The sequence below is a fragment of the Tauraco erythrolophus genome, chromosome 2 (genome assembly GCF_009769465.1).
Source record: "Tauraco erythrolophus isolate bTauEry1 chromosome 2, bTauEry1.pri, whole genome shotgun sequence".
Classification (NCBI taxonomy): domain Eukaryota; kingdom Metazoa; phylum Chordata; class Aves; order Musophagiformes; family Musophagidae; genus Tauraco; species Tauraco erythrolophus.
Genome location: NC_141466.1, coordinates 15,071,407 through 15,087,425, shown reverse-complemented (window position 1 = coordinate 15,087,425; position 16,019 = coordinate 15,071,407). Strand labels below are relative to the sequence as shown.

Here is a 16,019-nt window from a genome sequence, read left to right as displayed (position 1 = left end):
CAGAAAATGAAGCACAGGAGGGAGATGTGGAGAAGAAGGCAACAGCAACATCAGAGGCCAGGAGCAGCTGACACAGGGAGATTACTACTGACAGAAGTGGGCAAAGTCACATTGAAATGCATGGCAAAATTTCACTCCAGGTCACCGTCAGTCCCCTAGCAAAATTTAAATTATCCAGCCTGTTCTCAGTTCTTAACAAAGAACAAAAGGTGGAGAAAAAGTAATGTTGAGCCAAAATGTTCCCTCTGGCTTCTCTCCAGGCCTATTTGTCAACAGTTTGGATGGAAAACCAGAGGCATATTTGCAGTTCTCTGCACAGAAGAGTATACGTTCAACAACATGTTCCACTTCCACAGCTACAGAAGACCCACTATACACATGTACACATAGCTACAGAAGTGGGAAAGATTTATTCTCTGGTTTTCCCATGTATAAATAATGCTGTTTCCCAGACATAAAATAAACCGCAGCACTACCTGAGAAACATTCAAGTTACACATGCTAGCTGAGACACTGGCATTTGTCCCTAATCACTTTACGATTTTTAATATACTAGTAATACAGTCACTTGCTCAAATAAAGTCATTTGCAGAGGTAATCCAACCCTGCACATTGTGCCCAGAAGAGTTTGTAAAGATACCTGGCATTCAGAGCCAGCTGGGACATAGCTATATTAAAAAAAAAACCAAAACCCACCCCACAAACAAAAAACAACCCACCAAACAAACAAAAAACAAAACCCAACTTGCTCTCTGAAACCATCTTGAAACCATCTTTATAAGTCAGAAATAATTCCTCAGCACAGGGCTGAATTTCCAGAAAGTAAGCAGAAATCAAACTGGCACCCAGCCAGAACATATAAAAGAACAGAAGAGAGGAGAATATCTGTTCAGGAGAAACCAAAGGATGCTAGCCCATCACACAGTGTGAGCTCTGGAAAGGTGTCAGATTTGTCATAGCTGGGAAAAACACTACAAATACAGGTCCAGATCATCCTCTGCTAGCAAAGCAGTGAGAGGTGCCTCTTGATGAGGCTTGTAAGGTTCCCTGTTAAAAGCTCATCCCACTGCTCCACTGATAGAGAAGAAGGGGCAGGACTGCCCTTCTGCAGAGAGTCATGTCAAGCCTCATATGCCTCCACAGCAGTTCTTTGCTTCGGCTGTGCTCGTACAACCTGAGCACCTATGTTTATGTATGTAGGAGGCCTCTGTGTAAACATACTCCAGCAATAAAAGTCAAGTGTTCCCACTGAAGAAGCACATACCTGCACTTGTAGATCCAATTCCTGCAGTGAGCACCGACCGTGGTATAATCTTTACTGCATACTTGAGAAATTGGGATTTCCCTGTACCTGGGTCTCCGACCAACAAAAGATGTGATTCACCTTGGGGGAGAGCGCCGATGTAGGAGTAGACGGTTCATATGCGGAGAAAGATAGACATAAAATGTTCTGAATTAAATAATACTGCTCATTATTCACCCAGTGTTTAGTACTACACATACATTACAACATGCAATTCTGTTTAAGACTGCACTATTTACTGAGTGTGATAAACATGTTGTTTAACAAAAGCATCCAGTCATATTGCTGCACTCAAACCAAATATTTACGCTGAAGTATTCAAAAAGTATTTGCAGGTATTTGACATTCTTCCTGTAATGTGAGTTCTTACATTTTAGAATACTCATTTCTCAGACTCAACTTACTATTGAACATGAAATAGATGGATACCAGGGTTTAGTTATCATTCCACTACTCAGTTACTTAAGTTACTGTGAAAAGGACTAATAAAATCGGGAGGTTGTTTTTCTTAATCAACTGTCACATTGTCAACAGTTACACAATTTAGTAATATAATAACAATGCATTTACCGAAGTAAATAATTTGGCTACTACAATCTCACTGAACTGCTCTAAAATTATTTCATTGTCTTCTACAAAACATTAATTCAATTTCAATTCAAATATAAAATCTCTAACCTTATTTAGCTGCTGGAGCATTAAGAAAATCCTGTATTTGCAGATACAGTCATATTATTTTAGAATTATTATGACCTACATAGATTATGACCTGCATACCACCTGGCACATGGCATATTTGCCATCTAATAACAACAGAAGGAGAATCAGCAGGCAGATAACTTACAATAACAGAACTAAGTGAGATGTGCTGACAATCGCAGATGGAAAAGTCTGGCATTAGGAAGTAAAATGAATCCTTTAATTTTTCCTTTCAGTGTACTACAGTGATCCACATTAAGGAAACATTAATATTCCATCCTTTGATGCCAAATACTGCTGGGAATATTCTACTAGAAATAATTTTAAATGTCACTTATACAATAAAAAGTGAGTTTATGTTTTATCTAAAACAACTGCCTTTAGTATTCTACCTAATGGAATCCTGAACGCCTGCTTCTACTGGGTTCTATTGGGGAAAAATTAAAATAAAAAGAGAAGTCTAGACACCCACTTTATTTGTCTGAGATTCTGGAAGAATACTCAGCATTAATCAAAATCTCTCTCGCTCAAGAAAATGGGATCATTTCGCTCCTGAAACCTTACTGGCTTGATTTTGGAGAGGCAAGGGATTTGAGTGAAGACAGGGATGGGAATGACTGTCCGAAAGGATGTGATACTATTAGAAACACCACTAACCTCTGATTCGAGTTCCAGTAGCATCAGTCCTCTGTACACCACCAGCAAGCACCATGGCTACAGCCAGCTTCACCAGGTACAATCCAAAAACTTGAGGACATAAGCTAGCCAAAATTTCGTTTCTCCCTAGAACAGGAACAAAAAATGCTACTCAGCCCTAAGAAAAAATGAAATTAATGAAATTTTTCTCTTGAAAAACAGTAAATGTACATACATCCTGCTGTGAAATTGCCTATACTTTGGACTCCTTAGTCAAATTTGATCTCTGCCCTCACCTGAGGAGACTCAGATTCAGACAAACGGCCTGAAACAGACATGTTGGGCAGTCAGGGTCCTTCTAATTTCCCCCTCAATTTTCTTGTAGCCGTTTCATATTAATTTATTTGTTCTGAATGGGTAATATTCCATAAAACCACAGTGCTCCCTACAGACTTCCACAAATTGTCTTGAGAATGAAAGACTAAATGGGACCTTCAAAGAGGATCCTGAATTACATTCTGAACAGTTCTAAACTGGGTGTGAAGAAATGTTCTTGTTCCAGAGCAGGAGGCTAACAATTAAATTGCTTTCCAGGAAATGCCGTTCTGAAGAATCTTTGCCATTGACAAAATCTCTGATTTCTTATGTGAGCACTCTATTTGTTAAGCTGACATGAGCAACATTTCCACCAGCTTTGCCTCCTGTTTGTCTTTTAAGAAGAAAGACTAAGCCCTCCTCAGGGCAGTTCACTGACAGAAATCCTAAAGAGTCCATTGAGCTTCACCATGTTTCAGAGGGAAGCACTCCGATTACAGAGAGGAACAGAGTTCCAGACAACTCCTGCTAATTCCTAGGTGGTTGACTGCATAAGTTTAGGAGCCAGCATACTGAACACTCTGGGTGTTCTGGAAGCCACTGTGAATTGGAAGACTCCATATTTGATAGGAGGCTCCACAGCACCTAAATCAAGAGTCTAGGCATCCAAGAGTTAGGTTAAAGATGAGATGTGTTAAGCTCTGTGGTAAAGATTCACAGCTTAATTAGGGATGCAGAGACAGTGAGTCAGATTTCTCGCCCCAGAGTCAATCGCTACGCTCACTAAAAGTAGACCTGGTCTGCACTATTTCTTCTAAGAGGTATCTTTATTCTTTCTTGATTATGAAATGATTCTCTTTTTTTCTCTGATACTTGTATTATTTCTCATTTCTTGTTAATAAATGTTCCACTAAACACTTGACTAGAATGCTCAAAAGAAGGAAGATCAACGCAGTATGTTTGGTACTTTTTTCCCCAGTAATATTAAAGTAAGAATTTCATATTCCTGTACTGGAAAAATACATATTCGGAGGAATGTGTGGTGGGATAGAATAACGGGGCAAGAAGGTGTGCACTCACTGTATTTTCACTCATGATTTCATCTATAGCTGAACATGTGTGCTACTTAAAAGCTTTCAACTACTAACCTGCTAAGGGATCATTCCTGTGCTTTTCCCAGAAGTCTTCAAATTCCTTGCGAACTTCTTCATCAATTACAACCCCTGCTAGCTGCTCATTGTTCACTTTAACATAGTTGGCTTTCAGAACAAGCTCCAAGTCACAGCGTGCATCCTCGTGAAAAGGTTTCCACCTTTGCATTACCACTCCATACACTGTGATGTCATCTCCTGGTGACAAAAATTTATAAAATAACATCTGACTTGAGATACACAGATGCGTCAGTTAACTGTAATACATAATAATACAGTTGAGATCATGTGTTAACAGTTAATAAGGTTAAAAAACCCCAAAACGAAAAGCAAACCTCCTGTAGCTACTGCAAGTCTAAAACAAACATTGGGTAGATTGCTTCTGTCTGTGGTAGGAAGTTTCTATCTTTCTGTTTCTGTTTAAGGTAGGTGAATTCTTGAAGGTATACCTCTGCTTGGTTCCTCTTTCAGGAAAGAGGAATTCACAGTAAACTGTAGAAGCTCTTCTTTCATTTACTATACAAAAAATTCAGTCAAAACATATTTGACTTCTGGTAACTTTTACGATGAGTTCCAGAATGACTCGTTAACATCCTGGCCACAGTGTTCTTCTAAGAAAGTACAACATGAAATGAATTCTTTCTGGGGATGCGCCTATCTGAGAAATTTTAGTCCCGTTTTCCTACATCCTCCTGCCAGTTAGCTTCCTTTTTGAATGCCAAGTAGCTTTTTCTACCTGCAGCGCTCCTTTAGATAGGAGGTCAGGTTACCCAGCTCTCCGAACCTACAGAGAGGCACCACACACTGTGTGATGGTGTGGACCAATTTCCTCAAGAAGTTTGGTGTTCCCACACTAACAAGATTTAATATACTTTCTGTACATTACAACACATTACTTATTGAAACTGATCTGTCAAACAGTACAGATGTAACATGGGGATGTATGACATTTTCGAGAATAGTCTTCCAACTGCCATGCTAACCTCCAAGCTGAAACAGCAACGTGACAGACGAACAGATCTCATTCGACAAGCCCCCAGCACCAACAGTCTACTTGGCAAAGATTCATCTCAAATGGAAAAATAAAAACGCTTGTGCTACAAACATATGCGAAATATGCTGTATCCTCACCGGACTTGCAACTGTCCACTAAGTCATCTTCCAGAACAACCACCATGCAACGAGGGATGCTTCCAACAGACAGTCTTTGAACCTAGGAGACAGGAAGGAAAAGCACTTCTTAGTAAGAAGACCATCTTTCAAAAGCCATTTACTGTCTCTCTGGCTTAAAGACTTACGTTCTTTTCCTGGAACTGAGGTCAATCCTTGCTGCTTCTCACAAAACTTACACAGTAAACATGCTGCTGCTGCCATGAACTTAATAACAGAACTTTAATGCTTATATTAATGGAAACAGGATTGAGTATTAGATCAGCTGAACTTGCTCAGTCCTGGGAGGTGCTGTGTGATTTTAATATCTCGCTGAAGAAAGCTTGCTAAAAGAATTCCTTTGAAAGAGCCATTTTTTTTTTAATAATTTGAGATATTTTTAGATATTTCTTCAACATGCAAAGTTTACTTTGGGTACTAAAGCATGCCCGTGGATTAGATAACCCTTCACTGAAGTGTATACTGAAGGATTATTCTCTACATCTTTCTGGCATTTAACTACGATTTGACAGGTTGAGATTTAAGTTTACGTCTAGGCGTCAAGGATTAAATCAACAACAGGAAGAAACAAATCGCACACGACCACACAAATGTATATTGACAAATGTGTCAGTAACTCCTGTAATTCTTCTTATTTTCTCCAGGGCAAAGTCTATGCCATCTTGTCACGATCTATTTCCAACTGGCAATCTTTCCATTTACACTCAAAGCTTGCAATAGTAGAATAGAATAGAATAGAATAGAATAGAATAGAATATGCACAAGAACAACAATCAGAACTATCTTTTCATTCTCAAGAAGCTCAACATGAGCCGGCAATGTGCGCTGGCAGCCCAGAAAGCCAACCGTATCCTGGGCTGTATTAAAAGGAGCGTGGCCAGCAGGTCGAGGGAAGTGATTCTGCCCCTCTACTCTGCTCTTGTGAGACCCCACCTGGAATACTGTGTTCAGCTCTGGAGTCCCCAACACGAGAAGGACATAGAGCTACTGGAACGAGTCCAGAGGAGGGCCACGAAGATGATCCGAGGGCTGGAGCACCTCTGCTATGAAGACAGGCTGAGAGAGTTGGGGCTGTTCAGCCTGGAGAAGAGAAGGCTCCGGGGTGATCTTATAGCAGCTTTCCAGTACCTAAAGGGGGCCTACAGGAAAGCTGGAGAGGGACTTTTTACAAGGACGTGTAGTGATAGGACAAGGGACAATGGCTTTAAACTGAAAGAGGGGAGATTTAGGTTAGATATAAGAAAGAAATTCTTTGCATTGAGGGTGGTGAGGTACTGGAACAGGTTGCCCAGAGAAGTTGTACATGCCCCATCCCTGGAGGTGTTCAAGGCCAGGTTGGATGAGGCTTTGGGCAACCTGGTGTAGTGGAGGATTTCCCTGCCCATGGCAGGGGGGTTGGAACTAGATGATCTTTAAGGTCCCTTCCAACCCTAACCATTCTATGATTCTATGATTCTGCAGCACAGGCCATACGTGCTAGAATTCCACATCCATTCACTCTCTAATGCCTAGGAAGGTTAGTTCATCCTAAATGGCCACAGGCAGTTCACATCACTGTCAGTACTGGTGGCACATGCACAGTTACTTGCAGAGCTCAGTAAGAAACATGAGTTAAATTAATTCCTGGTTTAATTTTACTGTGTTTAATAAGCCCGTGCTGCTGAAAATCCTTTCCATCATAGTGATCTGCGTGTCACACAGTAAACCAAAAATAATGTTATAGAAACCATATGTCAGAAACAATCATAATATAAACATGCAGCACAGGGCTTATTTCCTAAAAATAGTTTTATTCTCTTACTTTTTTTCTATTCTGAACTTTAAAGAGTTTCATTTCTAATTTCATACATGTCTGTTTTCATACATCTTGCATGCTGATGGACACCACTATACTTTTAACTTATAAAATCAAAACCCTGAAACAACTGAAGAGATCTTAGAAAAGATTTATGAAAAAGACACTGAACATGTAAATAAACACAGAAACATTGCCTGTAATACACTCTATTATTCTCAATTTTCATGCAGCATAGATTTTCTTGTGCCAGTTTTGCCTTTGTTACGCGCTACTGTAAAAAGAGGTCTGATTATTCTTACTCCTCCAGCTTAGCTGTATTTCCACCCAGGGCTACCTTCAGAAAAACAAATGCAAATTCCGTCAGGAGCATATAATTCAGTAATTGTTAAACTCACTATTGGCTGAAGGGAACAGACATTTGCAGACACCATGTATTAACCATACTGTGCCACTACAGCTGGCCTTGGCCACCGCCGGGCTAGGTTCAGTCCTTGGAGAAACGACCCAAATTTGGTCTTTTAAGGATTCAGCATGGAAATTTAACCTATGCACTGATCCCGGGTGTTTCGTATGATCACGAATGGAGTTACCTAATAACGGAAGTCTAATCAACAGCTTCATTCTGACGTAAGCATGAACAGTTTCATTAAAATTAGAGGAGTGACCTTATTCCAGCAGGAAATTAAGCCCTCAAATGCCTTCTTTAGTAAGTTAACTATTTTTCTAGTTGAGACATCTATACCTTAATACCCTCCCCTTTTTCGCATCTTATTTTTTTTCACCTGTTCCTGAATTTTGATTTCTTGATAGTCTCTGCAGCAGGTAGAAGAGGTTGTTCCAGAGAGACATGTGAACTTGGTTGAGTTGCAGCCTTCTGCATTGAGACAGGCTGATGGACGACAGAACGCGTAGTACTGTTCAAAGTCAGCCTTGACGACAAACACATGCTTGCACTTATTGCAGATATAACTCCGTTCAAACTCCAAAACTTTCACCAAACCGGTACGTATGACAGTCCCAGTAACAGACAAAAAGTGACCCACATCTCTGGTTTTAGGAATGTGCTCTCGAGTCAGCTCTGGGCAAACAGGCAAACCTGTTTAAAAAAAAAAAAAATGTGCAGCATAAGGCTGTGCATATAAAACATGAGCTTACAACGCAGTTAAACAGAAAAAATTGTCAGATGTATTAACAGTAGCCATTGCTATTACTTTTTCATAAATGTCATTCAACAATTCATCTGTTGTACCATAAATCTGATTCACTGGCCTCAGACAGTGAACAACATCAGACGCTGAGCACTGACAGAAAACGTCGCCGTTTTACCCTCCTGCTCTTGCCAAGGGCTGAATAGTCATGAGCAGTTTCTATCCACCGAAATAGCTCCCAATGTTCTTAGATCTATTTATTGATTTAAATCATCTTTTGGCAAATGCCATTTATTCTACAACTGGTTTATCTGCATTACAAAATTGTAGTTATGCTACTTAATTGTGGTTCAGTGTTATTCCCACATTTAAACAAGGGTAACTCCTAATCTTGTGTCAATTCTCAAGTCTAAGCAAATTTCAAATCCGCAGTCTGTGAGCATTTGATCTTAAATTCACACTGCATACCAGTACATTCCAAGCACAAGGAAGATGGCATAAAAAGAATATAAAGGGGTTATGAACACAACCAAAGCAAATTCACTTGCATGTTCAAATGAATAATGACGGAACATTTTCGTGGCACTTGCTCTCCTTTAATTCCACCCCAACAGCCAGTTACATGGTTTACTGATCCTGCTCCGCATTCACCTGTGTGGGTGAATCCCTTAGCACCGCAGCGGCTAAAATCCTCAGGAAGATTAGTCTACCTCAACAGCCTGCAAAGCCTTTATAAAAATAAATGGTCTCTGAAATGCACACCTGAAGACAGCATCAAAATACTGCCTCTTCAGAAGTTAGTATATGAACTACAAGATACTAATAATTACCAGCTTAAAAAATTTAAATTACTTGCTTTTAAAATAATTTCTTAGCTTTACTTCCAAAATAGAGCTAGGAAACAGAGATGCGAAATAATAACTCTGCTGGAAAATTATGTTTCTAAGGGGATCAAAACTACTTGTGCATTTAGGTCAAATCTTCTTAGTAGCTTTGGCTGCTAAAAAAAAAAAAGACATCATTTATTTCAGTGTTTTCAAACTCAAATGCTTTATTTCAGACATGCTGAAATATTCTGGTTTGATGCTTTTAAGCAAAGTGTTTGTCTTTTTGCTTCTGTTTAAAGGAAATATTTCTAAATATTAAGCTAATTTTAAAACTTAAAATTAAAGTAAAAAAAAAAGCAAAGTAGAAAGGAATTAAATAATCTGGAAAAGGAATAAAGTATTATGCAGAACTGCAAACAAATTTTTCTGGTTGACTGTAACAAAGCTATTTCCATATTCTACCAAATCTGTTGAAAATTCTTTTTCTCTCACAGCTTTGCACTTCTGTTCAGTTCAGGCAAAAAACAAAAAAAGATAAAAGCCACTATTTTTCCAACTGCTTTGGCATCTTTCATTCTCAGCTCAGTATTGGTGCAGCTCAACAGCCTTGGCAAATACCACACATCTTACGCTAGAGAGAGCTGCAGCACTGTTGCCAGGATATATGATCTGATCATCTCTGTGAAGAGTGAAGAGACGAGAGTCTGGATGGGGAAAGAAAGAGCCTTCGTTCTGGTGATACCAGACTGCTTGACAAACTTTGAGTATGTGAATCTGAATCAGCTTTACTACGTTAGTAATAACGTGTAAAACTGAACTATTAGAAGCAGCTTGGCTACCAGTAACAGACACAGCGGTGCTCAGGCCAATGGTAAGTGAGAAAAAAATCTTTTAATAGATTTGTAGCAAAAGGAGAAGTTATAAAATCAAATTCCTACAATGCTAAGATTCAGATAAAGAACTTCACCTTTTACTTTCTTTAGTGAACTTGGGGTAATCATCCATTATTAATCACTTGATATTCACACTCCCCGAGTCCTTCTCTCATCTCCTAGATGCCCTGTCCATATCGGTATGAGCATGCTAAGATTGCATTCTTATATCCAGCATAAGCAAAACCACTTTTCCTCACTTCAGTCTCAAGCCTGACAGGCAGATACCCTCAACCCCACTCCAGGTAGTCCCTGCTGCTCCCACCAAGAAGTGCACCACCTTCTCCTCCTCTCATTTGATGTGGGAATGGGAAGTGGCACTCCAGGACAAGAATCCTGAAGGTAATCGGAATCACTTTTATTTTTATTTTTTTTTATTATTACTTTTAATTACTTAAAAGATAACAGTATCACGGGAAAATTTGGCTGGAAAAAAGCCTACAGATCGTTTAGCTTGCTTTTGTTTCTTCAGCAGTGGTGGTACAGAACATAAACCAAAGTACTGGGTCAGACGTTCTTTTGATCCAGCTGGACCACATGAGGATAACCACCCCCTGCTCTTCATCATTTTCCCTCCTGTTTAGTGATGGAGTAATTTGTAAGTCTGTCGACTAACTTTTTCCATCAGTGATCAGTCAGACTTGCTTTTATCAGTTATTAAAACTATTTGATCAAACATGGCTAATTTTGCCTGAGGTTGATTAGTGAATATTCAGACAAACCATCACTGTGGGAGGAATGGTCAGCTCCAGCAACAGGCTGATAACAGGAGCAGGAATGTCCTAAAGACACCACTACTCATGCAGCGATCATTTGCCTCTTGCTTTATTCCTTCTAATACTTCCTGCTAGCTTATAAAACAATCACACTTGGAGTAAAAATAAGTGTTTTCATACTGAAGCCCTGAATAATGCAAATGCATTCTAGAACACTAGGGGGAAAGTTTTCACTCACTCCAACTTTTACAGGTACAGGGAAATGCCTGATGCTTCAAATTTTAGTACAACACAGAGGCTATTCTTTTAGACCACGTATTCAGCAGTTGTACACAAGCTCCATAATACTTAAATAGGTAGCAAGCGTTTTCCTGCCTCCCTTAAAAATCTTGAGAAAACAGCACTGTGAGAGCCACAGGCTAACTGTATTTCTGATGTATGTGTTTTAATGACAATATTTTTAATGAATCTTCCTAGGACAAAATACAGGTCTATTTAACAACTGTGTTCAAGCTGTTCAAATCCAAGCTCAAGCTGCCAAAATACTGAATGATCATAAACCACTCCAACACAGGGCAGAGGAGGGAAACACAGGTCATCAGCTCTTGGCTTTGCAGACTAGATAGCTCCAAATCAGCACTGGCCAGAAGGGACTGTGCCACTGCTGAACCAGTTCTCCACAACAGGCAAAACAGGCATTTTAATCCCAGAACCTGCACTCCTCACTTACCACATCTCAAAGCTCCTAAAAATTCCCTGGTAATAAGGAATAATGGCCGATCAACTTGTAGTGAAAAAAGGGACAAAATCCTCTATTAACGATCATGTCTTCCAACAGTTCATTCCAATTTTATAACAAGTAATTCTATAACAAACAGGTAAGCATGAAATTTGACAATTTCAGATTAAATGGTTACAAGACAACTCAAAATTTAGACTTTTCCTCTTCTGGGACATGGCTGGAGCCAATAAAGACCATGAGCCAACTGACACAGCAAGGAAGGTGACTTGCAAGAAAAGCCACAAACTACACCTCTTCCCCTAAAATTTTTTTTTTCCTTTAGATCTTCTGGCTAACAAGAGAAATTATGCGAGACCAGCTGGGATTTGAGGAGCCTTTTTGCCACAGAAAGGCTTTGTTGCAAGTCCTGACCCAGCAGCAAGTGCCAGCCATCGCACGCACACCATCAGAGATGGCCACAGCGTTTTTCCAGGTTGGTCCACACAGCCTCATATGTTTGCATGTCTTCTTTTCTGTTTTAATAAACACTACCCACTCCCTACTGCTTCAAACACTGAAACTGCAAGAATTAAACTTGCTCCTTCCCTCGACCCCCAATAGTTTGTTGGAGGATGAGGGAATTTGGCAACGCTGACTGGGAGATGCCCTCTGGCACCTTGCTGCCGCCTCTGCCCTGCTACTCACCCGACACCCTGGCATGGAGGTTCTGCTTCACGCTGAGGCGCGGAGGAGCTGCGGCGGCCTGCAGCACCGCCAGAGCAGCTCGGCGCAGCGCGCTGTCAAAAACGGGGAGGACCTCGCTGGGGAAGGCGTTGAAATACTCCCCGATCTCCATGTTGGTCTCGAAGAGCGTCAAAGCGTCGACGACGACGGGATAGTGCGCCTCGTCGTCGGCCTCCCTCAGGATGCCCAGGATGTCGTCCCTGTGGTGCTCCAGCACGTAGGACTCGAACACCTGCCCGATGAGGTTCACCTGATCGGCGCTCAGCACCATGTCGCACCTGTGCGCAGGCAGACGGCGGTCACAAGGCGGGGATTTTCGGTAGGGTCAGGCGCCAACCGGGAAAACTTACTTTTCGCTCGGAAAAGCCCATCACGGAGCCAGGCGCGAGCGGGGCGGGGCTAATGAGCTTGGGCACCGGCGCCTCGTTACCCCGCGCCCCGGCCTGCCGGCGGCCCGGCGGGAACGCGCCGCCACGGGCCGCCCCGCCCCGCCCCACCCACCGACGGCTCCCGCCAACCCGCCGCCCCGCCCCGCGCCAGTCAGTCCGTCCGTCCGTCCGCCAGTCAGTCCGTCAGTCAGTCACCCACCCCCGTCCGCCCCCCGTCTGTCAGTCAGTCAGTCCGTCCGTCAGTCAGTCAGTCACCCACCCCCGTCCGCCCCCCGTCTGTCAGTCAGTCAGTCCGTCCGTCAGTCAGTCACTCACTCACCCCCGTCCGCCCCCCGTCTGTCAGTCCGTCAGTCAGTCACGCACCCCTGTCCCGCCCCGCGTCAGTCAGTCAGTCAGTCCGTCCGCCCGTCTGTCAGTCAGTCCGTCAATCACCCGCCCCTGTCCCGCCCCCCGTCAGTCAGTCACGCCCCCCGCGCAGAAAGGCGGGCTCGGCAGCGCTGCACTCCTCACGCCCGCCGGGGCAGGCAGGGTGGTGGGCCGTTTCCAGCCGTGCGTTCTCCGCCCCGTTAATGCCAGAAAGTGGAGCCGTCCGGCCACCCACCTCCGCTCTGCTCGGAGGGGGATGAGGGGAGGCAGCAGCCGCTTGCCCCGCTTCGCCCCAGGCAGCGGCAGGCGCGGGGCTCTCTGCAGCGCGGGACCAGGCCTCCCGGCCGCCGCCAGCGCGGCAAGTTTTGAAAGCGGCGAGGCGGAGGTGGGGCGGGCCGGGCCGGCAGCGCGCCGCCTCGGCCGCCCGCCTGCGGAGCGCTGTCCCCGGCGCGCCCCGTCCCGTCCCGCCGCGCCTCCGGACGGCGCGGGCCGCGGGTGCGCTCTCAGCGGCCGCATCGTCGGCCCCGCCGGAGCGTATGTGCAGAGCCGCGGCCGCCCCGCTCCCGTTCGGTACCTGCAGCACGGTCGCCGCCGCCCCTCTGGCCGCGCTCCCGCCGCCGCCGTGCTGAGCTGAGGCAGCGGCGGCAGCTCCCTCACCCGGCAGGAGAAGCAGCTCCGTCCCCGCCCCCTCAGCGCAGCTCCACGCCCGGGCCCGGCGGCCCCCGAGCGGGGCGGTGGGGTGGAGAGCGGCGCGGAGCCGCCAGACCCGGGCGGGGTGAGGGGGGCACTGCCCTCGGGTGCCTCGGCGGGCCGTGGTGTGGGGAAGCGCCGCTCGCTCGGGGCCGCGGCGGCGGGAGGAGGGCCTGTGCCCCCGGGCGCAGGTGAGGGGCGGCGGGCCCGGCGCCCCGCCGAGTAGCGCGGCGCCCGGGAGCCCTGCGGGGAGAGGAGAGCGCTCCGAGGGTGCGGGGATATCCCATATCCCAGCTGCTCTGCCTCCCGCGAGCAGAACATACACCAGCGGGTTCTCGTTTAATGGTGCTGCGCGCGGTTGTTTGCCTAAACCTCTCTTGTCGCTGCTCCCCCGTTCCAAAGGGGCGCTGCTCCTGCGTACAACACGGGAGGATTGCCAGTCAAGGGGGAAAGATGGGTGCTGTGCAGCAGGGGTAGCCCGAAGGTAGCTGGAGCTCGTATTTGCTGCTGCTTCCTGCAGCCCCCCCAGTTTGCAAATCCCATAAATTTGGCTTTTTTAAAGTGAGATGCTGAACAAAAGAGTCAATTGTCCCCTCTTCATGAGGGCACGTCGTAGCAAAGTCTGTGGAGTTTGGGGATTTTGTTTTTAATAGAGCCAGAATATAGGCTTTTCTGGAGGCTCTAAAGCTTTCACTTTTGCCCAGAATTTACAGCATGTCATTTTGAATAGTTGCATTATCTGTATGTTATTTTCTCTGGGTGTGTATTACAACCCAGTGTGTTGCAGCCCAAGTGTTAACAGTAAGGAATGTGTATCAGCGAATATAAAAAGAACACTGTCCTTGAGATAAGAAGGTAGGTTGAAGCTGTGAAAAACACACTGTCCCTGGGAAAAAAACAAGAAGGATGAAACTATGAAAAACAAGATTCTGAGCAAAACATACTAACTGCAAAAATATTAAAATATTGTAACAAATATAGAAATCTGTATCCAATCACAGTGTGTATCATACTCGTGCTTGTCGCGTGAACAGTAGTGCTAGACCAATTAGCTTGCTAAGTACAGCGCATGAAAGCGTGCACAGAACCGAGCTATGCTATAAAAAGAGCAGTATCACAGAATAAAGTTGAAGCCTTTTTACTCATCATATTGATGCGTCTTGCTTCCCCGTCCTCGGCCGCAACACCAGTGACACGCTTTAACTATTTGAAATATTTTGTCTTTCAAATAGTTAATCCTGTTTTAAAATTGAGTTCCAGGCATAAGGAGTGAAACTGGATCCCAGTTTCTCCAGCAGTATGCCTATTTCTTTCCTCTTCAGCTACTTTGCATCATGCGTGTGCTCTTCTACCAAGTGCTGTACCTGCCTGCCTGAATCTTGCCCCCGTTGAGTTCCGTGTAAGTAGACTGTCTTCTGAATTATTACATGTATTTTCTCAGTATCTCTGATAATGTATTTGAATACCTTTTTTTCATATATCCATTCAAGTCTTGTAATATCACAGAGAATAATTTTGTCTACTTAACTTCAAAGTTTTTGAAGGATTTTAAAACTTCATAGAATCATAGAATGGTTTGGGTTGGAAGGGACCTCAAAGATCATCTAGTTCCAACCCCCCTGCCGTGGGCAGGGACACCCTCCACTACACCAGGTTGTCCAAAGCCTCATCCAACCTGGCCTTGAACACCTCCAGGGATGGGGCATGTACAACTTCTCTGGGAAACCTGTTCCAGTACCTCACCACCCTCAATGCAAAGAATTTCTTTCTTATATCTAACCTAAATCTCCCCTCTTTCAGTTTAAATCCATTGTCCCTTGTCCTATCACTACATGCCCCTGTAAAAATTCCCTCTCCAGCTTTCCTCTAGGCCCTCCTTTAAGTACTGGAAGGCTGCAATAAGATCACCCCGGAGCCTTCTCTTCTCCAGGCTGAACAGCCCCAACTGTCTCAGCCTGTCTTCATAGCAGAGAGTTCTTCTTTATTGAGCTCCTCATTCCCAGAACCTCCCATCGTTGGCTTGTATTAATGATGAATTATTTTTATGCAATCAAACCAAAAATCACTGCCCGTGTAAAATCTTAACTGAAAAGTTTACCGTACTATCACTAAAGTATCAGAACTGTGCCAATAGTTCTATAATAAAAATGCATCAGAACAAATTTACAAAATTTATATTTTAATACCTTTTTTTCAGAGTTGGTGGACGGGAAAATCAATGCTTTTCAAACAAAAATGTCCTTTAGATCTCTTATTTCCAAGTTATGATATATGGCTTCAATATGTAAAGAGCCCTACCTGCCTTAATTAAACTGAGATAATTAATTTGAATGTCTAGCATTTTTTTCTCCCAATCTTATTTAAATGTGATTTTAATGATTAAGAAAGCTATAGCAGTTACTTCACCTGTTAAC

The 16,019-nt window shown here is 43.8% G+C and overlaps 1 protein-coding gene across 1 annotated transcript in view; it reads right to left on the bottom strand.

The window, feature by feature from the left end:
* The window catches only part of MCM9 (minichromosome maintenance 9 homologous recombination repair factor), a 47,896-nt gene extending 35,465 nt beyond the window's left edge, over nt 1–12,431 (bottom strand). Inside the window, exons 1-6 of the mRNA XM_086632113.1 lie at nt 12,122–12,431; nt 7,855–8,168; nt 5,236–5,317; nt 4,102–4,302; nt 2,660–2,785; nt 1,265–1,384 (exon numbers count right to left, since the gene is read on the bottom strand). Coding sequence (XP_086488239.1) covers nt 1,265–1,384; nt 2,660–2,785; nt 4,102–4,302; nt 5,236–5,317; nt 7,855–8,168; nt 12,122–12,431 — 1,153 coding nt within the window. The remainder of the gene's footprint in view (nt 1–1,264; nt 1,385–2,659; nt 2,786–4,101; nt 4,303–5,235; nt 5,318–7,854; nt 8,169–12,121) is intronic.
* Nucleotides 12,432–16,019: the final 3,588 nt, after the last annotated feature.